The sequence below is a fragment of the Passer montanus genome, unplaced genomic scaffold, assembly GCF_014805655.1.
Source record: "Passer montanus isolate IOZ18808 unplaced genomic scaffold, ASM1480565v1 scaffold47, whole genome shotgun sequence".
Taxonomy (NCBI): domain Eukaryota; kingdom Metazoa; phylum Chordata; class Aves; order Passeriformes; family Passeridae; genus Passer; species Passer montanus.
Window position 1 is genome coordinate 47236 of NW_024369596.1, and position 26325 is coordinate 73560.

Genomic DNA, 26325 nt, shown 5'->3' on the forward strand with positions numbered 1-26325 from the left:
ACTAGTACTCCCCCCCAACTTGTCTACAGCAGAATTTAACAATGCTTCCACACAGAGGCATTTCAGCAATGCAGGGATGAACTGAGCAAAGCCTACAGGACAATCTGCCAAAGCCTTCTTGTGAAGTTCAGATGCATGCTCTTTGGTCCAGAGACCTGGCTGATTACAAAGAAACTGTGATTCGAAAAGGATGGACCAGAAGTTCAGAGCAAGCAGAAAACTCCCTGCAGGGACTACAGTCGCCCAACCTCTACCATGGCAGCTGCACTGCTGGAGTCTCTGGGAACAAAATTCACTTTGTTCTCAGGAAGTAATGACCAGCAGCCCCAGCAGCACTATGAAGTTCAGCATCAGGACAAGAACCACCACAACAGCAGCTCAAGAGATGTGGCATGACAGCTCTGTAACCTCTCTCACAGAAACTGAGGCAAGATAGCCATCTGCTCAGCTTTGTGTCCTATCAGTCATTTGTAACAAAGAAAAAATTGTTTGAAGCATTTTTAAATCCTTGGAGCAGACACCCTCCCCCCCATCCCAAACAAAAATAAACAGAAGATCAGAATGAGATGATTTGATACCACCACATAACACAACATGAATTCATGTTGAGCTTCCCTGTTCTTACCCACAAAAACAGTCACAGAGGGCAAGGAAAGATGCTCCCATCTCATTCTGGAAATTGAAACGTGTATTTGAGACCAACCCACCCCCCTCCCTTTGGGAAAAGGCCTCCAGCAGCTGCAGTGCCCACCTGACAGCGAACACCCAGAGACTGGCCTATAGGTTCTCTCAAGTGGCTGAAGATTCCTTCTTCACAGCCACCTCATCCAGCTGTGAAGCTCCATTTCAGAGACTCATAGAGTGACACTTTCAGACTTCTAACAAAAAAGGAATGCAGAACACATCAGGTCCTCATTCTCATCAACTCTGTCAGAGGAAGTATTTGAGCTAGGGCTCATCACTGAAGGTTCTGACTAATCCATCTGTAAAGGCTGATAACCAGCAAAAACTGGAGCTCACAAGAAGTCTCAGGAAGCCAAGATTTATACATACTCCTTACTCTTGGGTAGGGAACAAAACAACCAAGAAAACCCCAAACCAAAATAATCAAAAACAAACAAAAAAGGGAATAAACCCCGCCCCCCAAAAAAGGAAACAAAAAAAAACCAAAAAAAAAAACCCAAAAAAAACTGCACACAAAAAAATAAAAACAAAACAAACAAAAAAAAAACCAAACTAGGATTATCCTAGTCTTCTGGAGCATCTTTCCATTTGCAAGATCACATCTGTTTGAGATAGCCTACTAGCACCAAAAATAGGCTGCTTCTTCCTTGACAAGAAGCCACCTAAAAATGGTGCCCCCGATAGTTTAGGTAAGTGCCATTCCTCAATGAGAGGCCAATTTTAAAGTAATACTTTCAAAAGTTCTGTGCTTCAAGAGGGACCATCAATGCATGGCACCAGGCTAACCTACCACAAATCCATGCAGAGCACACACACCCGACTTGACATCGCTATCCTGTTCTTGTTACATGTGCATGCCCTGGTGAGATACAAAATTTATTTACATTTTCATGTCTTTGTTGCATTAAAATGATCCCTCTTCTGTCTGGAAAATCATAAGCTGGCTGCAGTACAGGAGCAAGATTTTACTTTTGGTCGAAGATACCACCCAGAAGCTCCCACCCCCCACCCCCACAAAAGCACCCCAAAACTGTTTACATTTAGTACCTGCCAGTCAGATATAAGCTATGTGGCTCACAGAGACCAAGCTCTTGAGTTTGTATTCTAGTGCAGCATTTGCTACAATTATGGAGTCACTGCTGACAAAAAGAAGAAAAACATCCTGAACACAAAAACCTTTCAATCTTGTAAAGTTGTTGTCAGGAGGCACCTGGCTTCTATTTATGATCATCAAGGAAAGGAATAGCTAGTCCACCTTGCGATTCCAAACTATTTTACTCCAATTCAAAAAAAGGGTCAAAATGGGGAGAAATTAAGACAATTAAATCCTGCCTCAAAGGTAAGCAAGCATGGTGTGAGTGCAGCATCTGTATATGCAATAAATGACCGAGCAAAAGGGATTGCATTCACCCAGGTGCCTCCTGACAGTGGTGGTTAACAGGCTAAAAGGGATTTTAAAAAGAGTAATTTTTTGATTTGTCTCACTCCTTTTGCCTGTAGATCAGGCCAAACATCAAGCATGTTGGGAGGGGCACAATTTAAAGCAACACTACTTGACCAGAAAGCACTTTTCAGCAATATACAATGCAAAATGACAGACAGCAACTCATGGCAAACAAGAGTAGATGGCAAGCAGCTTCCTGCAGCTTCTGACGTTAACAGGGGTTTGCCCTTACCTGCTCACAGTTCTGCACAGAGGCCACTCTGGGCAGAAAATGCAGCACTGCAGGAAGTGAATCAATTCCACAAAGCTCAAGAACTGTCAGTTTATGCACGTAAACTGGTTTTTTATGGTCTCTCAAACCCAAATCCACACCTTACGTGTATACTGCTCAGCGACACCCACTGGATTTCCCTCACACCATGGTGGAACACAGGTCATGGACTCCTTCAGAGCTTGTCAAGTTCCTGAAGTTTCTAAAGGGGAAAATCAAAGAGCATCTCCCAAAAGGCTGAGCTAAGGATTTGGAGGCCTTGGAGCCCCACAAGTGATCTCTTCCATACAAGCAGTACAGGACTGTTGCTAGCACCAGAGTAAATCCACCCTGACAAGGGACACTTGTGGTGGCCTGCAGTTCACAGAGGTCAGAGCACTTCTCATTGTTTAGTGTTGCAGAAAACTGAGCCCCTCTCATCTTTAGCTGCTCCCATAATCAGTCTAATCCCTTTAACCTCAGCAACCTTCATCATAAAAGAAAAAGTTATATATGAACCCAAACAGAAAAAAAAAATATTTACAAAGTTTGTACAATATACACATCTGATTTTCTATGGGACACACTGCACCAGAAGAAAGAGGGCCATGGCTCTGAAACAAGTCTACCTATCAAGTGCTGTAACTACTAATGAAGACTCATGGAAACCAGTCTTTAGTGTTCTGCTAGAGCACAGGGCTTTTCTTATGGCTCCTGCAAAGGATCACAGGCTACTCTTTCCTTCTGGAGCTATGATGCTGCACCTAATCAGCCCAGATTTTAGGTTGGTTTCATTTTAAATACAGATATTTACAGTTTGGGTGAACTGCAGATGCATATCAACTCCTCCAATTAAAAAAAAAAAATTAAAAAAAATTTTAAAAGTTGAAAAAAAAAAGGAGTACTACCAATAACCAATACATTTCACCTCCCAGCCCTGGGCTTGAGTACATGGGAAGGAGGAGAAGGGGAAGAGAGGGGAACTTTGACCTGAAACCAAAAACAGATGTTGATTCCTTGGGCTGTGTCAGAAAGGTGATATTCTGAATGGTCTCATAGCATAAGGCACTTTGCACGAATAAGTAAGAAGCTCTTTAGCTTAAAAAACAGATGAGTAACCAGGGAGAAGTTGAAATGCACTCAGTCAATGGTTAAGGAATTTGAAATAGCAGACAAGCTCGTGTTCATCAAGATTCTTCTCTTTTCAGGGTTTCTCTTCTTCCCTTGCTGACCCTCCCGCCCAAAGAAAACAAAATTTAAAACCAGCAGTTAGTGCAACTAATGTTCAATCAGCACACAGTGCAAACAAGTGGAAAAACAAAAAGACATTCCTTCTTTTATCTTCTTTCTTCCTTGCCGCCAAATTTAAAGAGGAAAAAAAGGCTGAGCTCTTTTAGTCTTCATAGTTCCGAAATGAAAAGATGAAGAAAAACCCACAAAGAGAAGGGTATCCCCAAAGAAACGATGTGTCACAGATCTGGATCATAGGGCTTCACCTTCTGGCATGTGTAATCAAAGCCTAAAAAAAAAAATTAAACAAAACAACAACAAAACCACCAAAACAAAAAACCACCAAAATCAAATCAAACAAACAAAGCAGCCCCCCAAAACCAAACAAAAAACCCTCCCAAAAAATACCAAAAAAGAAAAGGAAAAAAAAAACCCAACCAAAGAAACCCCACTAACAAAAAAACAGCAGAAACAAAAACAATAAAAAACCCAATAAAACAAACAACCACAACACCCTCAGTTAAATCGGTTCTACACAAAATCAGAACTCAAAGTGATGAATCACATACAATAACTATGCAACAGCTCTCAAAAGGCAAAGGGCATATTGAATAGCTCAATACCAATTTCAGCTTTGTAGAAAGAGGTGCTGCTAAAGCCCTTCTGTACCTATGGAACATGATTATCTCCTGGTTTCTTGTATTTTAGGAAGCAGCAAACTGCTCTCTGGCAAGGTCCCAGCATTCCCCTTAGGAACCTGTTCCACACTGATTAACTGTTACCATCCAAGAGCCCATTCCACATTCATTACCTGTTCTGTATTCTATTTATTTATAAACACGGAGAAGGTTTAATCATCAAAGCAGAAGCTTTCAAGTCAGTTTGGTATGACTATCTAGGGCTATCCCTGGATGACTTCAAAGAAGGAACCATAGGTTCATTTTAATGCTATCAAGCAGTCTACTTCTATAGCCACTTTTTAATTTTTGGTCATCTGAAAAGAATTCTAGCAGCTTCACTGGTATTAGCTTTCTAATTCCTGACCTCTGAGAAGAGTACACGTAAGAATGATTTTCAGCCCAAACTGTATGGTGATGGATCTTGCATGACAACATCTTAACTAAGGTCAGATCATCATGCTGCAGCCAATTTAGCTTGACTGCAGTCCAGGGCAAGTCATCTTCCTATAAAAGGACTTAACTCAGCAGCTTTTCCCGAGACAATGATCAGAGAGGGAGCACTTAGATGAGTCTCCAACAGTGAAATCTCATTTTCTGTTGAAACTACGTATACGACCTCAAGTGGCAGCAAAGATGAATTACAGCTCCACTCCCTACTTGGTTCACTTCCAAGAATTCTATGAACCAAAGGATACAAAAGAGGCAGCACCTTTTGCTTGAACCTGGTTCTTCTGGCTGGTGAGGTGCTTACTCTTCGGTTGATGCTCTGTTCTCACAGCTATCTATTTTATCTCCTCACCTTTTTGAGGACTACTTTCCTCTCTGCCCCTCACCAATTTCTCATTTCAGCTTAGCAATACAGAAAGAATTCATTAGGCTACTAGTACTCCATCCTGGCCTCTCCCAACACCATTCCCCACTCCCCCTTTTCCCCATTTTTGATCTCCTTATCACATGGTCAGCGTTTCAATTAAAACAACTAAAAAATACTCATCCCTCCCCTGCCACCTTGAGCACATCCATGGAATTCCTTGCACTGACATTCTATTTCAAACCCACGTTTTCACATTCAGAGCTTTTTCATCACATCAGTTTCCCTCTTCCCTCGAGGTAACAATGACACATCAACAACACTCCTCTTATTCAACACATCACTATTCAGCAAGGCACTTACATACCTGCATGTTTACTGTTTCTCATCTTCTACAGGTTCACTGTGGTATTCTGCCACATACAAGCTCTTGTCGATGTTGCTTGGTATGGGTTTAATTTCAGTTCCCAACTGCTCCTCAATACTTTTCAGGTTGAATCGATCATCATAGGTGATTAAGTTGATGGCCAGGCCAAGATGACCAAAGCGACCTTGACAAAAAACCAAAAACACACACCTAAACTGAGCTGAGTTAACATAGGGGCTGACAGAAAAAGAGAGTAAGTCTGTAGACTGTGAAGTTAGTATCATTCTGTGATGTTAAAAACAAATCCAGCCACAGGTCTCTACACCTTTCACATCAGTTTTTGGTAAGGAGTTTTGTAGCAATGTAGGAGTAAGAAAACTCAGGAGGTTCAAAATGCTCTGACCAAAGCTCCAGGAAAATTACCAGCAAAAAGTCTTCCAGAGCTCTTGAACAAGCCTGAACTATAAAGTTCAACTATACTAAGTTCCTTTGTTTACTGCCTTTCTTCAGGGCATGTTCTGCTGATTTCCAGACAGCAGAAAAATACCTCAAAACACATGAAGAAAGCATACATCTCTAGGCTTGAGACACTCTGAAGCTGAGATTTTAGTATAGAATTTTCCCAAACTGAAAACAGAGGCAATAGTAAGTCTCCTGAGATAAAAGCAAGACATGCCTTTTTTTCCCCCTTTAGGTTGTTCAGGCCAGTTTCAAGAGAACAGTTCTTTATTCAGATAATATCCTCAATGAGGATAGCCATCTGAAATGATACCTAAAAATACATTTGTCAGAAAAATCAAGGGTTATTCTCAAATATAGTAATAAAAACCCAAAAGCCAATTCAAGGCTAAAAAGCATCACAGTCATCAGCAAAGTTGCACCTAAAACAGATTTTTCCTCTCACCTGATCTGCCAATGCGATGAAGATAAGTTTCTGCCAGCTTTGGGAAATCAAAATTTATCACCACATTCACAGCCTGGATATCAATACCTCGGGTAAACAGATCTGAAAGATAATCCAGATCACAAAGAAAGTTAACTTCAATGAGCTCAAACACTGACAGTATTTAGGGTGTAAAGATTAGCAGTGATTAACATTGCTTTGCACTAGTTTCCAGATATAAGCTTTCCTTGTATCAAAGGCAGTTTACATACAATCCTGTTACAGCTTCCTCTTGCTCTGTATACCTTGTAAACATGAATAATTTAAGAAGAAAAACCATCACACCTGCACATCTACGCAGAAAAAATAACCACAAAGCTATTTTTTTTCCACATTACACTATTTCAGAGCAGTTCTTCTCAAGCATCTCTTCACACAGACACTGCCAGGTACTGCCATAAACAGGCCATACAACAAAGAACTCAGATCATATAAAGGCCAGTCAAAACTACAGAGTATTTAGAAAAAGTGAGCTATAAACACTTAAAAGAATCAGCAAAACTTCGCATGACCATAGTCATAGCTCCACTGATATGATATATCATACAGTTTACAACCCAACAACTCATGGAACCCTCACATGTGAAAATAAAAAGAAAACGCTATTGCAGGAAAATGATTTGTTGGCAAGGTGCACCTTCACAAAAGACAAAATTCCTCATGCCTAAAGGAAGGCTAACAAGCAGGCTTGACAAAGAGACATCGTACCAAAACATCTTGTTTTGGTTTATTAGAGCTAACTGATCTACAATACCTGGGATAATACAATTTCTATCATAAACTTTAGAAATAGGAAAACGTTTAGGAACTCTCACCAGTGCAAACGAGATTGCGGCACAAGCCATTTCGGAAATCATGGAATACACGATTGCGGTGCTCCTGGAAATACATACATATAAACAAAGAGAAACAAAAACCAGACTTAATTCACCTCTTCAGTAAAGCCTGAGGTGAGGTGGAAAAGACTTCATACTCACCTGCCTCATTTTAGCATGGATATAAAAGCAGGAATAGCCCAGCTGGGAGATCTTTTTGGCTAGCAATTCAACCCGTTGAGAGGAGTTGCAGAAAATGATCGACTGGTTAATCTGAAGCTGAACATATAAACAGTGTTCTCAATAAATGCAGCATTTTACTAACAGAGGACCCCAGACATGTCTAAATCCCATCCAGAAAGAAAGCACAGCAGGTATGCTGCTGGTAATTTACATCAGATGTATTTTTGTATAGGAAGGGAAACAATTAAGAAAGTTCTGTAACAGAGATGCTGGACAAGAAGCATGCATTTTTAGCCTTAGATACATTGCACATTTTAACTAAAAAAAGCTTTCATTAGGCTGCCTTTAAAATACTCAGCCTCATTCATGATCCCAAGAGAGAAAAATCTTCTAGTATGTTCCTGACACAGCCCTGCTCCTTACCCTGGAAAAGAGCGTATTGAGGCAGTGCACTTTCTGACGCTCAGTGACATAGGCATAGTACTGAGTAACTCCCTTCAAGGTCAGCTCCTCCATCAGATTAATCTCATAGGGTTTCTGCAAATGGGAATTCTGAAAAACAAAGATATCGATAAAGCAAGCAGATCTACGTGCAAAACAATGTATGTAGTTCCCACTCTACACCACACTTAACTTCCTCCAAGACAAGGATGCACTACTTAGCCACTCACTCTTCATGCTATGCTGAAAACAGAGAGGGTGGGTAAATTTTCACAAAAAATTACTTATAAATCCAAGGTGACTAAGCAGGCCAAATAGGAGCACCCTCCAGAAGCAAATCCACACAGATGATGCAACTAATACACAAAGTGGAAAACAGCACCTTATAGGCATACACCTATCTTCCCATTAATGCAACTGCAGGTCAAAAACTGCTTTCAAACTTCTGTCCTAGACTTGGACTGATTTATATTAAACCTGTGAAGTTTAGATGTATTTAAAATACCAAGCACTAACAGCTACACACCACTCACTCACACCCTTCCTGCACAATGTCACCCCATCACCATACCTACAGGGACACGTCTCCACTCACCATGAACTTCTGCACACTCAAAGGAAAAGTGGCTGAGTAGAGCAAAATCTGTCTGTTTTTAGGTAGCGTGAGAATTATGTCTTCCATTATCTGAACAAAATCTTGAGACAGCAACTTATCTGCCTGTAACAACAGAAGTAATAAACAGCAAGTTAAAATAATGGCCTGAGATTTTAGCCTTTTGGTTGCTACACATTTGGGGGAAGGAAAAAAAACAGTTACCAGGGCTCCTACCAGAGCCATCCAAGAGCTCTTACACTAGTATATTCTCTCTCACTCAGAAACTTATATGCTATCGGATGTTCATAAATCAATTTTATATACAATTACATGGTAAGCACAGCTGACTCAAACAGAAACCAAATGAAACACATTCCTTTGTTGCAGAATAGACTGTTACTCTATTCTTCAGCATCAGCAAAGACAGGAAAGGTAAATCTTCCCAGGCTGTTTTCTTAGAAGATTTACATGCAAAAGATTCCTACTTTCAAAAGAGTTTCTCAAAAATATTCAGAAATGGAGGAGACCTTACAATGTCTCTAAGCAAGTCTGAATCACTGCTGTGCACCAAAAGGACACTCACTGAGACATATCATTCCTTTAATTTGGTGTTAAAATCCCGGCACATTTAACATAAGCAACTTGCCTCATCCAATACTATCATCTGGACATGCTCAACTTTTGCTACTCCTTTCTTGATGAGATCGAGAATTCTCCCAGGGGTAGCTATCACCACATGCACTGTAAGGTTAGAAGAGAGAGAGAAAAAAAATGAGAGAGAAAAAAAAAAAACCCACAATGTTAAGGTGATTAAAACTGTCTTTTCCTTCCAGCATTCATGACCATGTTTCACATGAACACTTTGGAAGAACGACAACACCAAACAAGACACTGTAGTCTGCTCTGTAAACAGGCAAACAGTAACAAGCAGAAATTCCATGACCCCATTGCAAAAGCCACAAAGAAACAGCAACCTTAGCATAGCTGAAGTGCTCTGACCTGTATCATCAAGTCTCATTATGTCATCTCGCAAATTGGTTCCTCCCGTTGTTGCCATCACTTTGGCACCTCCCATGTGTTTGCTGACTTGGATACAGATTTGACTGACCTGCAGGGCTAGTTCACGGGTGGGAACAATCACCATTGCTAGAAGTTAAAAACATCATTGTGAGTTACTAGTAAGACCCTGTATTCCAAAAACTCATCCTCAGAGACTTCATGTAAAACAATGAAAAGCATAGTCTAGGAATTCCACTCTGGGTATCCTGAGCAAGACCTAGGAACTGCTTTTGACAAGGCAAATTCCATGCAAGGGTTCTCCAGCCCTTGATGCACCCATTGCACAAGTATCCCAGCCAGCACGCTTGCTTATTACTCCACATCCACTTTCCAGGGCAAGACAGAAAAGTCTACAAGCCTTCTTCTATTTGACTCTTTTGAAAGCAACTGTGGGACTTCGCAAATTACACCTCCCCTCCATTACTGCCCATTACCTTGCTCTGGAAGTACAAGCAGGAAACATACACTGCCCAATTTCATTAAGCAGTTTTAGATTCACATCTCTTATGTAGTGACTGACACCATTACCTGGCAACAGCTAAGTGTGATCCACCTCAACTGACCTTGTATATTGTCCTTCTTTAAGTCTAGCCGTTCAAGTAAAGGAATGAGGTAGGCTCCACTCTTGCCTGTTCCATTTTTTGCTCTAGCCAAGATATCCCTACCAGATAAAGCAATGGGGATGCTCTCCTCCTGAAATGCAAGGACAGAAAGTGCATGAGCAATTAATCATAAGCTATGTTTCACTGAAGAGGCTGACCAAATTTAACTCCCCTCACTAACAGCACCACAGGAATCTGACTGTTTCATGACCATTATTATTATTACTATCTTATAACTACAAGCATGACAGACTCACAACACGAAGTTAAACCCATCAGTAAAGAGTTCCCCAACACTTCCCACCTAGAAGTCTTTATCTTGCCTGATCATAAGGAAGGGGTCCAGGTACCACAGGTAAACCCATACTAACACATTAGGAAAAAAGTGAAAAGTTGGGAAAACAAAAAGTGAAGAGACAGTGACAGTCACTAGCAAACTCCTCCAAAGGAAAAATATTTCCCCCTACATCTGAATATCAGAACCACTTCAGCCCATGTGATTCCAGCCTCTATATTCCTGTGATATACTTCTCAGAAAATCTTCAGCCATCCAAACACAGGCCCCATGTATTTTTAATTTCACTACCTTTTTCAGCAACATCTACAGAAATCTCAGCCTTTTGGAAAGGTGGCATCATGAGAATCTGTTTATAAACAAAGCAAGCCATAGCTTTCTCATGCCTTAAAGAGACAAGGGGGCAGAGTTGTGTTAGTGATAAACCTTGAGAGACCATTTAAAAGAGAATTCAACCTTCCACCCCCCTGAAGTTTACACATTAACAGTTTTCAATAGAATAAGCCTTATAAGTAAAAGAAAGATGGAGGTACAGAAAAGTAAACTTGCTAAGATATTATTCTATGTCCTACAATCTTCATAACTCTTTATCCACAAGATTACAATAAAAAGAGCCAATACTGTGATAAAGCCATAATTCTATTTTTAACAACTAAAGGTACATTGCCAATGGTAACTCAGCTTTGGCAAATTTATAGAACAGACCTCTGAGTCTACTTATATAAGTACTTATGAAAGTACTGTTACTGAACAGAGAATTAACAAATTAACACCTCCAACATGAAAAGGAAAATCCAAGTTAAATGTCTCCAAAAGTGTAAAGCAGTCCCATCACTAAGTCATTCAAGGATTGACTTAGTGATTTAGCTGGGGGTTAGAAATTCTTGCTTTTCCCAAGGGACACCAAGTTCTTTTGTTCATAGCTTCAATTTTCCCCAATGATGGCGTAAGTATTGGACATTTAGGCCTAAGAATGTCAATACATTTACAGAAGTTAAAAGCAGCATCTAAGTACTCTGTTTGCAAACAACCTGAATAGGAGATGGTTTTTCCCAGCCCATTTCAAAAATTCCCATCAGCAACTCCCGTTTCAAACAGTAATCTTCAAACTCATTTCCTTTTGTGGAGGTCACGTCCTGAATAATCAAAAAAATAAGCACATCCATAAGATCAGGTCATACAACCTGCAGCTGTTAATTTGATCTGAAATGGCCTGTACAAGAAGGCCACAAATTACAATATAAGAGTTCCCATTAAGTCATGCAACACCCTACAGCAGCAAAGGAAACATTTGCTTTCTCAGAGCCAAGTACAGCTCCTGAGTGTATACAGTCACACCTTCCTGTGCCATGTTATAATACTAATAAAGTATTAAAAAGAAATCCAGAGTGAACTCCATTTCTGAGCTTTCCAAGAGAAGCATCACTCACAAGCAGTTGAGAGAACAAATTAATTCTTCATTTAAAACAGCAGGAGCTGAACTACTCTTTAGCCTTCACTCAGGACAGTATTTTACCACTGCAATCTCTCCCACAAGTTTTATTTAATATTTATTCCTACAATTCAATCATCCTTACCGAAGTTTTGATTCTCAAATCCTTTGGAGGGAGTTTTAAAGTCTTCTTCCAGTCATCACCAGGTCTATAGCAAAATAAAATGAAAACAGAATTTTAAATAATTAATATTTTGATTTTGCACTTTTTTTTCTTAGATATAGTGATGAACATGTAATGTTTTCACCTCCTCAAAGCTAAAAGCGCCTACACATATGAGCTCAAGTCTTCTCTGAGCTAAGCAGGATGTAACAGGCAAAAAACTGTAAACAGACAAAATCAGCCGTCTGCCAAACAAATCTGGGAAATCTTTATCCAGTCATGATTCAAGTCCCATTTTTAGGGCACTGAATCAAACAGCAGAACAGATATAAAACTGAGCACTTACTTAGTAACATAACAGAAACTGGCTGTAACAAAACCCACACAAGAATATTTCATGACTTAAAGGAAAAACTCTCTTGCCCAGGGAAGATCCAGTCTTAATCCCCAAGTAAGGTGAAAAGGTAAAAAACACTTCTGGTGAAAAAACTTAGTAAGCAATCACTCCACTTGTTGACCAAACTTTGTTTTCTCTCCTGGAGATTGAGATAGACATCCTCTCCACTCTACAGTGGCTTTCAAGAGAGGATGGGTTTCTCATCACCAGCCCCAGGAAGTTATGCATGAATTTTGCTGAGTTTAATTCACAACATTCATTAGAGTAACCATGTAATACATTTAAAAAAAAAGGTTAGGCAGATTTTAAGAATCTGAGTGCTCCATCACCCTCTCTAAATGGGGAGAGCCGGCACTACCTTCACAAATAATTAACAAAATAAAATAAAAGCCAGTGCTGTTCAGGAGGAGGAGGATCCATGGGGGGAAAAAGAAGGAAAAAAAAAAAAGAAAAGCAACACATTACCATATCATCCAAGTATTTTACACCTTTTAGAAATTCCAACCAGCACACTTCCAAAACTAGCTGGATGGCAGCAGGATATCACAGTGGGACTGTATCCTCTCAGCTCAGCCTTTGATAAATTAAAGCCAGAGCATTACAATGAGGAGATGGGATACTACCATTTCAGATCAATGACAAAAGATAACTGACTTTAAAGCATTTCTCACCATGGGAAAGAACTGCAACAAACTGAAAGGCAAACAATTAGATTGAGACCAGGTGGCATTTCCTCCTCAGTCTCAAACGTCAGTTCAGCTCCTTCCTACTTCTATACTTCCCTCTTGCACCTCCTTCCAACAAGCAAAAAACACAGGATTCTAAATCTGGGCTACCTCTGACAGCGGCTCACACTCAAAAAAGCACAGCATCAAATTGGATTTTCACAACAACAACTGTGGGAGAGAAGCTGGCACATGGAAATACAGCTTTTTTTTTGCAATGTACATGACAGAACACTTCTAACCACCCATGTGACAAAACAACAGAAGACAGGATTTTCCAAGTGGGAACCCAAGAATGCTTTCCCATACACAATTTTTAACACTCCTTTCATGGCAGCCGATACAAACACTTACTTAATAGCGGTGGTCATACTCTGTGCTTGCTGTTGAGTGCCATTATTGATTGTGTTGGCATTTTTCAGCTGGTTCATCTGTTGCTGAGTTTGTGTGCCTCCACCTCCTGGGCCCCCGCTGGGTTTTACAGGGCCTCTCAACTGCCCATTCTGACTGGATAGACCCATTATAACAGGGTTCTCTGTTCTGGCCGTGCTCATGCTTTTATCTTTAAAGATGTCTTTTTAGACTTCAAAACTTTGAAAGTCAGTACAGAAACTGTAATAACAGTTTATTAGACTCTCCAAAATGAAGAGATAAATAAGTCTTGCTCAATATATGAGTCCTTTATTGCAATGCAGGCAAGCACCTGTAAGTCACTCAAAAGTAAAGCAGTAACTTGCTCTGATGCACTGTGGAACAACTTTTTTTTAAAAAAAGCCCTCTATTGAAGTTCAGTTATATCACAATTCACTTGCTTCAATCTGAAAGAAAAGTAGACAATAACAATTAGTATGTGTATTTTTGTCTATGCAAATCACATCAGTTTACTCTTGTATTTTAAGAAAAATTTCTTCCCAGGCAGTGTGCAACAACAGTACTTGCTTTTTTGTTTCCTCAGTGACAATTATAAAGACACGCATCAAACTTTTTTTGCCTTTCTAGAAAGTATTGCCTAACATCTTCAGACACCGAAGAAAACTTCCCAAACAGCTGTACTTCCAGCGACCTTCCACTACCCATCCCCTCTCACAAAGTAACCATTAGGTGTATCAATTGCTTTGATGGCTCTTCCATTTCCCCACAAATTCCCCCACTTCCAGGATGCAGCAAACCAGCCCTAAAACATGAAAAATATTATGCATAAGTTTGTGACAAGAAGCAAGACTACAACAGCAAGTGGACATTCGTGTTAGAACTGACAAAACCCTTACATTACACTGACTGCCCTGCTCGGTTTGAATGGGAAACACAGATTATGTAAACCCAAAACCACAGCTTACACTCCTCCAACCCTAAATGCTAGCTCAACCAGCTTACCCCCAGTTTTCAACCGGGTATTGATTTAAGGCTGTTCAGAAGAGTGATGAAACAACACCATCAGGCTGAATTGAGAGCAGCTGCCTCTGAGTGGAAGTGACTGAGCTTGAACTGAGGCAGTAATGCTGCTGGCTGTGCAGCTTCCTGCTTGTGATCTTACCTTCCTGCTGTCAGGAAGATAACATTTCATACACACGACTTAATATTGACTCTATGTAACAGAAAGGTTGCAAAACTCTGGAAAGACAATACAAAGTCTACCCCTTACATACAGCAAGCACGGACCAGAGCTGAAGACTCCTTACAATGGTACTAGGGAGACAAAACGTCTCTAGCCCAAAATCTTTGGGAAAGTAGGCTCGCCTTGAGCATCTGCATCTTGGGAAAACATAAAGGGAAAACCAGCAGACTACTGCTTCCTAACCTCGGCATTCACAACAAAATGCATGTTTTCCCAGTGAATAAAAAGGCACAGTAAAGAGAATTTCAAGAGAGTTGGAAAGGAATTCAGACTTCCCAGCTGTCTTAAGGTGCATCAGTGCTGGCTTCCAGCAAAATTTTAAAGTTTGCGATACTAGGATTTTCTGCTAGTTAACTTTCAGGGCATCTTCAAAAAGATATTTCTCTTGGCCATTAACTTCGTAAAAAGCAGAGGAGTTACAAAGGTAGCCAGACACGCCAATGAGACCCGACTACTAACGCCGAGAAGTTCTCCAATAGCGTAGGAAATGAAACCTCTCAGTCCCTTCTGCCCACACGCTCCCGACTATCCTTTAGAAGAACACAAGTTCAAAAAAAACGCACAGCCTCATGGAACCCAAAAAAAAAAATCTCCCTGTTCCGATAAAAGAGACGCCACCATTTCGCAAACCAATGGACTGAGAGAAAAGGGCCTCCATCACATATCTCGGCTCTCCGGGCGCGGGCGGGCGGCCGGGGCACCAGCTCCGCACCTTCCCCTTTCCGCCGGGTGGACCCGGCACAAAGAGAGCCCTGGAGAGGCTCAGCGTGCCCGGTGATCCCGGGCCGCAGTGCGGAGCCCCGGGGCAGAGCGGCGGGCCCGGCGCCGCCCGCCGATCGCAGCTGCGCCACACCAACACCTTCCGCCCGCGAACAATGGAGCGGCCGCACTTTGCCGCCCGGGCCGGCGGGCAGCGAGAGCCGCCGGGGCCCGGCCCCGTCCCCCCGGTCCCGCCGCTCCCGGTGCGCCCAGGCNNNGCCCGCGGCGCCGCCAGGCCCCGGTCAGGCCCGCGCTCCCGCCGCAGGCCGCGAGGCGCGGCCCGCCGGCAGCGGCCCCCTCGCCCTGCTCCCACGGAGCCCTGCCCGCCCTGGCCCGTCCTCACCGCCACCAGCCGCGCTCCCCCTCGCCCAGGTACAAAATCCTCTCGCTCCCCCGGTGCCTTGTTATGGCGACTCGACGCTCCAAGATGGCGGCTTCCTCCTTCCTCCTGTGCGCCCTCCCCCTCCCGGCGGGTGGCGCCGCCCCGCCCCACACGCACCACGTACGTGCGTGCGTACGGACGTTCGGCGTGCGCCACGCGTCACGTCCCGCCCGGCGTGTGGCGCCTGCGTGAGTGGGGCTCGCGCCGCTCCCTCAGAGTTGGCCCTTCCCTCATAACCGGGAAATGCGACCGGGCTTCGCTGTGTGGCCACTAAAACAGGGCCAACGCAAACCTGAGAATGAGGGACTGAGCCACTCTGTAGGAGTCGGAACCGCGATCCTGACAGGCATTTCTTTTTAGACAGCTGTTGCTTAGACGTGGATTTTGACAAACCGAGACACAGTGGGAATGAAATCTTAGTAGTTACTGCAGTCAGTTTTTTCTTCAAGTGTTTTTCCAAAATACATGCAAAAGGACAAGAACACTCCCGGTTTTGTCTTGTTCCTCACATCTACAGCTATCTCTAGGTGGTTGTTTTTCCACCCTCAGCAGCAAAAGGCACAAGCCTCAAACTCCAGTTCTGGCTGGTTGAGAACATCCTGACCTGTTCCTCTCCTGGGCCCTGCACTCCTGCCTTACCCCTCAGCCCTGGCAGCACAGTCTGTGCTCTGCCTGTGGGTGAGGCGCAGTGCGAGCTCCCCGCGGCTTCCCTCCGGGTTTGCTGCTCTCCATCCTTCCAGGAGAATCATGCCCAGAAGCTGGTGAGCACATGCCGGTGCACACAGAGGTCCTCACGGCAGGGGAGGACAGCGACATCCTCGGGGCAGCAGGTGCCAACGAGTCGGGATCTAAGAAACAGGAGGAGTGGTTGTAACCCAGCAGCGCTCGCGAGAATAACGCCACCTCCTCCTTCACCAGCCCAAAGTGCCCCAGAGTCCTTGCTGGTGGAGAGGCATTGATGCGGCTGTACCTAGACAAGGGGAGGACAGGAACTGTGCTTGTCAAACCAGCTCAGCTGCTCGCACGGGTAAAGCTGTCTGCCCAAATGCCAGCTGCAAAGCCATCCTGCTCTGCTGACCTAGACCGGGGCATTCTCACTGTGAGTCTGCTGCTGTGACATCACTGAACAAAATGCCCATTTCCCCAAGCAGGGAAAATACTGATTTCCCATCTTGATTCTCCTTTGTTACCCTTGTGAAATCAAGCTGCCTAGCCCTGCTCTAGACTTGCAGAGTGACTGCCAAGGCCTTGTTTTCCTGTGCAAGCCACCTCACGCTCCCCCAAGCCCAGACAAGGGGTGAAGCAGAAAAAGGAGCAGAAAACAACTACAAGTCACTGGGGTTAAATCAGCCAGCAGGACCCCAAGGCAGAGGGTGATGATCATACAGACCATACCCATGTTCAAAGTCCTGCACAGCTCCAGAGAAGTGTCTGGATCCAGGAGGTTTCTGGTAAGGGTGGTCCTTAGCACAGAACTTTTCAAAGCCTTTCAGACCACCTGTAACAATGACAGCTGTGGGCAAGAAGGTTTCCAGGGAAGAGCTAAAGATGTTCTGGATCTTCTGCGGTATAGACCAAAGGAATATGGACTCTTCAAACTGTACTTTAAAAATCAACTTACAGCACTAGTAAAAAGATGATAAAGCTAGATGTTAATCTTTACATCAATCAGGTCCTTCTATGCCTGAGCTCATTTGCCTTGCAAATACTCTATTGTTACATTCTGTGCCCCTCCCCACTCACTTAAATGATTAACTCCACCCCAGAAAAGAACTTTTGTAGCAATTTCTGGAGGAGAGAGGGATCGTGCCCCTCAAGCCATGGGGCCTGTCAGCTACTCATCAGAGACCTATGACTTGGTGAGTTGGGCCTGGCTTTGCTTGATAACAGGGATGGCAGGTGGAGCTGGGGTGGGCTGAAAGGCTGGGTTCCTGGCCATCCATCTTCTAACACTCCTGTTGGCAGAGGCAGGGCTTGAGCCGTTTCTTATGCCAGCGTAATCAGTCCTTGCATCCCTTAAGTCCAGACTTGACCACAAGCTGTTGCTTGCAGAGAGCTCCTAAAAGGGAGTGATGACACTAGGTATTCTACCTCACAGTTCTCTTCCCAGCCTTTACAAGTGAAAAAGAGCAGTTACACCTTATGGAGTGTGTTGTGCTATCCAACAACAAGGACACAGCAGCGTTATCGTTACCCTGGTTTTCAAATATTGCATCTCAGAATTTATTTTTTTACTACAGTGGCTCCCTGTAGCAGACCTCAGGATTAGTTATTCCAAAAAGAGAAATGTTGGATTCAATTGTTACCAAATTTTCTGTTCCTCCTTTTTTTCCTACACGGCAGGGAAGAGCAAGCCCTACCCTATTTATTTATTTTCTGATTCATCCAGTATAAAAGTCCTTTGCAAATGGTGGTCATTCCTTTAAAACATTCCTTTAAAACTTTAAAAAGACTTCTTTCCCAGACCTCTCTTGAAGTTCAGTGGCAGCCCTAAAATTTGCTGAGAGGTTAAAACTAAACTCAAACCTCCTTTTCTTTGCGTACAAAACTTTCCATTATCCTTAGCTTAGTGCTTTTATCTCTGCTGTGAATTCTTTTACATCATAAAGGAAACTCCATGTGAGGGGAGGGAGGAGGGTTGGGTGGGGGAACCCAGCTTGATTTTAGGACTAGACACCCACAGTCAGGTGCCACAGCAGGAAGAGTTTTAGACCTTTTCTCAGACTTCTGCAGTTGGGAGTTGTTTCTCACCTCTGTCTCCTGGCAGCTTCCCAGATTTGGCTCCCTCCCTGGAACACGGAGGCCATAGATATCACATGAGCACCCCTGTATTTGCTTTGGTGGTGCCATATGTTGCTTTACTTATACTCAGTGCTTGTACAGCAACCTACCCATAAAGATTTGAAAAAGAAAGGCCTCCAAAGTGTCTTGTCAAGGTGGCAACACAAACCCTACCTTGTGCAGAGAGGATAATTTGATCACTTGAGTAATTATGAAGGGAAAATGATGAGAAGGTTTACACCAAAAGAGCATTTATCTCAATATCACACAGTGAACACAGTGAGGGCCTCACTTAAATTTTGATACCATATGAGACCATTTGACTCTGTAACCTTGCAGAAAAGTACCATGCCCAAAATTATAACCCTGTTTCTCTATAGCAAAAATGCTTTGCCTGCTAACCTTCCTCAGCTATGGACTAGACATCCAAAAACAAGTCGCAGAAGAACCACTGAGATCTGCACCAGGTTCCCTGAGATTCCTCAGGCCAGGTTTCGTTGCAATGGGGCCAACATGACTTAAGAGTGTTAAGGCACCTACACTGCAGTAACATGGTATTTCCACAGGCCTTGGTCTTATTCCTGGATTTCCCTGGTTCAGCCCCTGGAGAAGTCATGAGCAGAAGCTCTGTCAGTAGATGGTACAGATGTAGGCAATTGCATTTCTAAGGTTTTGAAAATGAGATTTACTGCTCCCAGCCCTGGCATTGACTAAAAGGGATTGATTCACATGGAAAATCCGTAACAGTGGACAAGCTGCTTCACTTCTACAGCCAAATATTTTGATTGCTGACAGTTGTGGGGAACTGAGAAAAACAGCTGACACACGGAGACCAGAATAACTCTGTGATGCAGGTTATAGGGTAAAGGGATCCCTGAACAAAAAGCATGCAGGAACAGCTTTCCCAGGCATGCACTTGACTGCTCTATTACAGAGACAACACTTTTTCTTCCACCCCCAAATCTGCTGCAGTTGTCCTGCAGAAAACCTGTACAAAGGTCCCTCTGCATGCTCACTGTTGATTTATCCCATCCCAGATCAGGCAGCCACCCACTTCCACTCCTAGAATTGCAGCAGAGTTCCCAGAAGCCTCAGCTTGTCATATTCAGTGCATCTCCTGCAGCTCTGGTCCTTGCCCTTCCTGTCTCAGCCCAGACTCTGATTTTTCATCCTCTTTTATTTGTCTCCAACTCGTCTCTGTGTGCTCCTACCCACACATGCTGCTCTGCTCAGAGATGCAGGCAAGGACGATTCAAACACAGCTCCACACACGCTTCCCCCACCCACAGCAAGTGGTTTACAGTAAGAGCCCTCCCTACCTGCTCCCCATCAGCAGTCAGATGGTGTCTGATAGTGGCACTCAGCCTCTGCACTTCTGGCTCCAAATACAAGGTGATCTGGAAACTGGTCAGCAGCCAAAGCCGCTGAACACTGCCCAAGCTGCCATCCACTGCCATCGGTGGTGCTGGCATGGCTGCAAGGGAGGACTCACACTCCAGCCAGCAAACCCTGCTATTTTCCATAATTTCATTTTTCCCTCCAAAGCTGGAATTGTCCAACCCTTTCCCAGTGAAATTTCCCATTCCAACGTGTAATCTGTTTGGGGTTTTCAGCACAGTCACTTGCACAGCCTGAGCAGCCTGGTTTGGTCACTACACAAAATTGCAAAGGTTTTTAGGTTGTTTTGCTTTTTATCAGAGAGGTTCAAGGATCTGGCCTTGGCCAGCACATCACAGATTTCTGTGTGTTGTTAACTCCTCATGAAAGGTCTGGGTACAGAGTAGGCAGGAAATACTTTCAAGCTGGGTAGGAAAATAACTGGGAGGGATTTCTTAAGGCCCAAAATGATACCCTAAACCAGAAAAATAAAAGTTCTTTGGTAATACAAAATGCTTCTCACCAAAGGCTTGCAGCCCCACAGTTAGATTAGCAAGAGCTGGGCAGGGTTATACCACACTTTTCCCAAGGACTCATTCCCTTGGGAAAAGTGGAGTGCTCTTAGGCAGTGGACCCCCCTACCATCCACTGCTTGGGGACTGCCTGCACCTGCTGTCTGCTCTACAAGTTTGGTAATGCCCCATAGACTTATGCCCCATCAGCATGCCCAGGCTTCTCTTGGAACCATGCAGGTAGTTTCAGTAGCAGAGGAGTTTAGATAAGCCCTGCTGCTGCCAAGTGACCTCTTTACCCCCCCAACACTCAGTGCATTACCCAGGGAAAGCTGCCCGAGAGAGAAGAAACATAAATACTCTTCCTTAGCTAAGTACAATGCAAGACTCCAGGCTGGTCACAGTAATTTTGCTTAGTAGCCCCTTGGGTGAGCAAAAAAACCCCAAAATCAGGTCTAAAACTGTGTAAAGCAGGGCTGGTATTTTTAGACAGGAACTTTGGCTGATGAGGGAAGGAGCAGCAGGTGCAAACTGCTGCAGCTGGCAGTGAAAGGTATGAAAGCATTAGCAGAGACTTCCGCTGTGGTCAACACTGAAGTCTCAGCACAGGTCTCCAGAGAGGGTGTGGGTGGGGGACCTCAGGCTGACTGCTGCTGAGCTCTTCCCAGTTGTCACTAATATTCAGTTTGCCACAAACCTCCTCCACTGCTCTCTTTTTGTGCAAGGCCAGCTGAAGCATAACCACGATCCAGGGAGCTCATCCTGAGCAGAATTCTAGCTTCCTGGTGCTTGAGACTTGCCCTCAGCTTCAGCCTGAATGCAGGCTGATCCAGAAGATACAGCAAGCCAAGGGCTAATCACATCCGCAGCAGCTCTATTGCACTTCCCTTACTGGATATCAGTCTGGAGTCTGAGTGGTGTTTTCCCTTCCCTTTCCTGCTCTGACTGCAATTAACTCACAACAGAAAGGTTTATCAACAGAACAGATCTCTCTCTCCATCATCTATTGCTGTAGCTATGGCACCACAGTACCTCAGGGGTGCTGTGCACACTCCTCCCATTGTGTTGAACACCTGCCCCACACCTTCCTCCGAGTGTGGGAAGCGATCTCAAAGGGCAGCTGCTGCTGACCCCACCTCACCTTGCTCTGTCATAGGCAGGTCTCAGGCCTCTGAGGATGAGAAGAAGGGGACAGGTTCACTGCACAGAATTTGAGGTTCAGATGTGCTGTGTGGTGAATCCTACCACCTTTATACCTGACAGCAGGCAGCAGGCAGGACAGGAGTGGTCCATGTAAGAAATGGGTGGGAAAAATCGGGAAAGCTGGTAGAGGAGGGTTCCATTCTATATGAGAAAGCAAAATTTGCCAGCAGGTAACTTGGCAAGAACCAGAAGATGAAACTGATCATCTGACTGGACACCAAAATATCCCCAAATACTCCAGTCAGACATTGCAGACTGAGCAGCCCTCACTGTCACAGATGGAGGAAACCTTCTCCACCTGCTGCTGCACCTCCTGGCAGTAGAGGGGCCTCCAATGCAAGAGGAGCCTCATCCCACTGCAAACAGCATCACCTCGTGGTGCAGGTGGGCTGCAGGACATAGGGGTGCTCTGCTCTAGGTCTGTCAGGTGCAGCTGGGGGACTGGGTTCTTGTGTTGAGAAACTCCCCTCCATTAACAAGACTCTCTCCGTTCCCCAGAACCAGGTGGAGCTGAGCGGTTACTATGAAGCTGAGAACACCACCCCTTCTTTGGAGGGCTACTTTTGCTTCAACCCAGCCTCATCTGTGGTTGGCAACCAGGGAGACCCCTTCAGAAAGGTCTTCATGCCCCTCATCTATCTGCTGATGTTTGTGTTGGGGACTCTGGGCAATGCTCTAGTCCTGGTCATTTTAGAGAGGTTCAAGCGGTCTCGTACCACCACAGAAAACTTCCTTTTCCACCTCACCCTGGCCAACCTGGCACTGTTGTTCACCTTCCCATTCAGTGTGGTGGAGAGCTTGGCTGGGTGGGTATTTGGGAAGTTCCTCTGTAAGATACTCAGTGCTGTCCACAAGATCAATTTCTACTGCAGTAGCATGCTGCTGGGGTGCATCGCGGTGGATCGTTACCTGGCCATCGTCTATGCAATCCACACCTACCGCAAACGCAGAGCTCGCTCCATCCACCTCACCTGCACGGCTGTCTGGCTCTGCTCACTGCTTCTGACTTTACCCGATCTCATCTTCATGGAAGTCTGGACAGATGACAGCAACCGCAGCATTTGCTATTTTCCAGAGGTTGGGATTGATGGAAACAATGCATGGCTGGCAACTCGCTTCCTCTACCACACCGTGGGCTTCTTTGTGCCCCTGCTGGTCATGTGTTACTGCTACATGGCCATCATCCGGGCGCTGTGTCAGTCCCAGCGCCTGCAGAGGCAAAAAGCTGTCCGTGTGGCCATCCTGGTCACAGGCATCTTCCTCCTGTGCTGGAGCCCATACCACATCGTCATCTTCCTGAACACACTTACCAAGCTAGAAGCCTTCACCAAGAACTGCCATCTGGAAGACCAACTGGACACAGCCATCATGGTGACAGAGGCCATCGGTTTCACACACTGCTGCCTCAACCCCATCCTCTACGCTTTTATTGGGGTCAAGTTCCGTAATGACTTCTTCCGGATCCTGCAGGAGCTTGGCTGCATAAGCCAGGAGACCCTGCAGGAGATCCTGGAGGTGACAAGGAAGGGTAGTGGGATAGACTCTGACAACACCACCTCCATCTCCACTTTCTAGTTGGGAAGGGCTGCCTACAGGGCAGAACTGGGTTTTTCCTTCCCCGTGGCACACTTGCTGTGGTCTCAGTTACAAGTTTCACAAGCATCCCCACAACTTTCTTCACTCCTCAGGAAACAGGTCCAATAGCCACCAAACACCCAAATCCTATCAGACACCTTGCTTGGCTCTTCCTGGTTCTCAAACTTGTAGAGATCCCTCTGGCAGCTGTTGGTGAATGCTGATGTCTGATGGTCGCTCTTGTGGAGCTGAATGAAGATGGTCACTCAAGTGGGTTGAACCTGACATTCCCACCTCTCCCTTGAAAACCGGACTGCAGGCATCATGTGCACAAAGCCAGGCACAGGACTGGGGTGCCAGGGTTAAGGAAAAATGTGCAGCCAAGTAAATGAGTCATGTCAGTAAGCAGGTCTCCATTTCACTAGCTAAGTTGGTACACACGTGCTCAAGGGAAGCCGTGGAACTCAGTGGCCATCGCAACTGGAGAGATGCAGTAGGATTGATGGGGGCTGCAAAGCTCAATCCAACAGCATGGGCAAACAGTGCTGGACATTCTTTGACTGTAACATCGTCCTCCTGCTGCATAATATCCCCCCAGCCTGCCACAACATGTTCATCTTCCCAACACAGCTCATGCCAGGAGGTCCTCCCACAGACTGAAAGATTTCACTGTCACAGACTCCTTTCCTACACCAGTTGCATCCTTCCCCACTCATTTGATCTGTTTTACTGCTGTTACGATCTCCTGTGAGTGGCTGCTCAACTAAATGCCTGACTATGCAAAAGTTTTCCTTTAAGGAGGAACACCATCTGAGGAGATGGCTTCTGTCTTGTGAGCGCACACAGGGGAGAGAAACCACACAGCCTTGTAAAGCTGATGGTATAACTTTTTCTTTTTTTTGGCAGCTAGTTGTATGGCTATTTATGGGTTCTGAGAGCAGAGACCCACTGCCCCAGAGTAAGGGAAAGTCTCCTTTGCTTTTAGAAGGCTAGAGGAAATGTGGCATTTTGCTTTGCACTGTGCTTTCTGTTAGTTTTCCTCCACCTGCACCTACAGGGCTTTCAGAGATTAACTGCATCCAGGTCTACAGAGAACAGACCTGGGTGGTGATCTTGGCCTAAACTGCAAGTATGCAGAAACTGCTCAGATCAGGGCAGCTTGATGATAATTTGCTTCAAAGTAAGAGCAGTAGCTTTCCCCATCATTAATTCTTGCACCACAAACTGGTGTGTGGGGAAGCCCCAGCAGATCAAGACAGCTTGCTGCTGCCCACGAGGTCTTGTCACAGTTTAACATGGCAGCAGGCCCACAACACTGCTCCATGACATTTCTGTTCCTAAAGAGTGCTGTGGCTAGAACTCTAGGAGAGCCATACATACCAATGTCACCCTCCTCACATGCACACTTTAAAATCTCCTCTACCCTTCACCTCACATTTGAAGCAATGTTGAAACAATGTTAGTTCTCCTGTGGCAGCAGGAATTTTGTGCTAACCTCACTTCTGAAGTTCATCCCACTAGCAGGCACCTCAGTTCCAGGTGAACTTCACCGTACTCAAGGGCCCTGCTATAAAGACCGGCCATTATGGAAGGGGCCACATAACCTCAGCCTGACTCAGGCAGAGATCTCAATAGCTTGATCTCACATTGTGACTTGAGGAGAAAACTCACCTAGTGTAAGGCAGTCCTCCATTTCCTGCAGCACTGCATCTTCAAAGATGAAACTTTCAAGTAATGGCAACTGTGCTTGTTCAGGCACATACATGCAGCAGAGAAGGACAAGTCTCTTAAGCCTGCACTTGTGTTCTCCACGGTTTTACCAATGAGAAAATCCATTGCAGAAGCATTGTAAACACCTCCCCAGCAGGTTATGGTGACAACTGTGTTTCTACATGAAAATGTTATTGAAAAAAATAATAATCAAAGTATTCAATAATAATCAAAATTCTTACAGTGGTCACAAAGTAAAAAGAAAATCTGCACTCAAATGAGAGTGAACAGACTACACATCTATTGTTACTATAGCTTTTAGCACTGGTGTGTACAAACCTTTAGGAAGTTCTGAGGTAAGCTGTAATAAACAGGTGAATAAAACACCATCTTCTCATATGTAGTGCTTGTAAGCATTTGTCTGTAACTGTGTCACTTTATTCAAGGAAGATGCATCAGAGAGGTCTAAGTGGGCAGATGGCACCTTTCTGACAAGCTCTGCTCAAAGGGCTTAGAGGAGCACCTTGCTCAGATTCCCCTTCACCAGTGCCACAGAAGGCTCTGCTGTGTTCAGAGTCAGTCCAGACCTGTATTACCTCTCTGCTTTACAGAGCCTCTTCCACTAACTGCAGCACCTCCTGCCCCAGTTTTACAGCAGCTGCTAACCTGACTGGAAAACTGCCCTTACACCTTATATTTGGCCCAGACAGCCTGGGAATGGCTTGGCTCAGAGCTGGCACACCTTCCCCAAAGAGTTGCTATTGTTCCTCCCACAGCTGCCTGCAGCCAGCCAGCTGAATAAGAAGATAGCAAGAGGAACTTTCCTTCACTGCAGAAGAAGCTCTGCTTTCCACTCAGCAAAATCCTTGCTATCTCCTTGTGACAGCTTTGCATGGCTGTCACAACACCTTTCCCCAGAGTGGGCTTCCCTGCTAAGAACTCACACTGCCAAAGCCACCCCTGCAGCCTTCGGGCAGACCTTCATCCTGCCCAATGTAACTCTGCTCAGCCCTGTGCCATGGCTGCCAAGCGAGACAGATGCACTCTGCCCACCCAGGCCACCGGGAAGGGGGACTGAGCCAAGGGGAGCTCCAAGGTGGCTCCTGCAGAAAGCAGAGAGATGATGCCTGGGATGGCGATGTCAGCACCCTCCCCAGCACAGCCTCTGCACCTCCAGCCCGGACTGTGCTCTGAGAACAAGGCTCCAGCAGACAAACCAGAGGAAGCCCTGATCTCTGATGAAGGCAGCCCCAAAGATGGGAACATGAAGACCCTCACAAGAGCACACTGCTCTG

General features: G+C 44.7%; 2 protein-coding genes across 3 annotated transcripts in view; one reads left to right on the top strand and one right to left on the bottom strand.

Moving 5' to 3' along the window:
- DDX6 (DEAD-box helicase 6) overlaps positions 1-15970 on the bottom strand; it is a 16665-nt gene extending 695 nt beyond the window's left edge. Inside the window, exons 1-14 of the mRNA XM_039721732.1 lie at positions 15834-15970; positions 13471-13934; positions 11977-12040; positions 11431-11535; positions 10066-10195; positions 9443-9589; positions 9090-9184; positions 8444-8566; positions 7831-7959; positions 7387-7503; positions 7225-7288; positions 6371-6472; positions 5467-5650; positions 9-3897 (exon numbers count right to left, since the gene is read on the bottom strand). Of these exons, the coding sequence (XP_039577666.1) occupies positions 5475-5650; positions 6371-6472; positions 7225-7288; positions 7387-7503; positions 7831-7959; positions 8444-8566; positions 9090-9184; positions 9443-9589; positions 10066-10195; positions 11431-11535; positions 11977-12040; positions 13471-13670 (1452 nt within the window). The 5' untranslated portion in view covers positions 13671-13934; positions 15834-15970 and the 3' untranslated portion in view covers positions 9-3897; positions 5467-5474. The remainder of the gene's footprint in view (positions 1-8; positions 3898-5466; positions 5651-6370; positions 6473-7224; positions 7289-7386; positions 7504-7830; positions 7960-8443; positions 8567-9089; positions 9185-9442; positions 9590-10065; positions 10196-11430; positions 11536-11976; positions 12041-13470; positions 13935-15833) is intronic.
- Positions 15971-17440: 1470 nt separating this feature from the next.
- CXCR5 (C-X-C motif chemokine receptor 5) lies at positions 17441-26034 on the top strand. 2 transcript variants are annotated; one of them, XM_039722184.1, is made up of 2 exons: positions 17441-17731; positions 22244-26034. In XM_039722184.1, the coding sequence occupies exons 1-2, from the start codon at positions 17693-17695 to the stop codon at positions 23318-23320; spliced, it is 1116 nt and encodes a 371-aa protein (XP_039578118.1). In that variant the 5' UTR covers positions 17441-17692; the 3' UTR covers positions 23321-26034. The 2 variants fall into 2 exon arrangements, with proteins under 2 accessions (XP_039578118.1, XP_039578119.1); XM_039722185.1 differs by lacking the exon at positions 17441-17731 and adding an exon at positions 18606-19955.
- The last annotated feature ends 291 nt before the right edge of the window (positions 26035-26325 follow it).

Coding starts and splice junctions, on each gene's coding strand:
- CXCR5 (XM_039722185.1), top strand. CDS start 19,662: ATGCTCACTGTTGATTTATCCCATCCCAGATCAGGCAGCCACCCACTT. Junction 19,956..22,243: donor CCCACAGCAAGTGGTTTACA/GTAAGAGCCCTC, acceptor TCCGTTCCCCAG/AACCAGGTGGAGCTGAGCGG.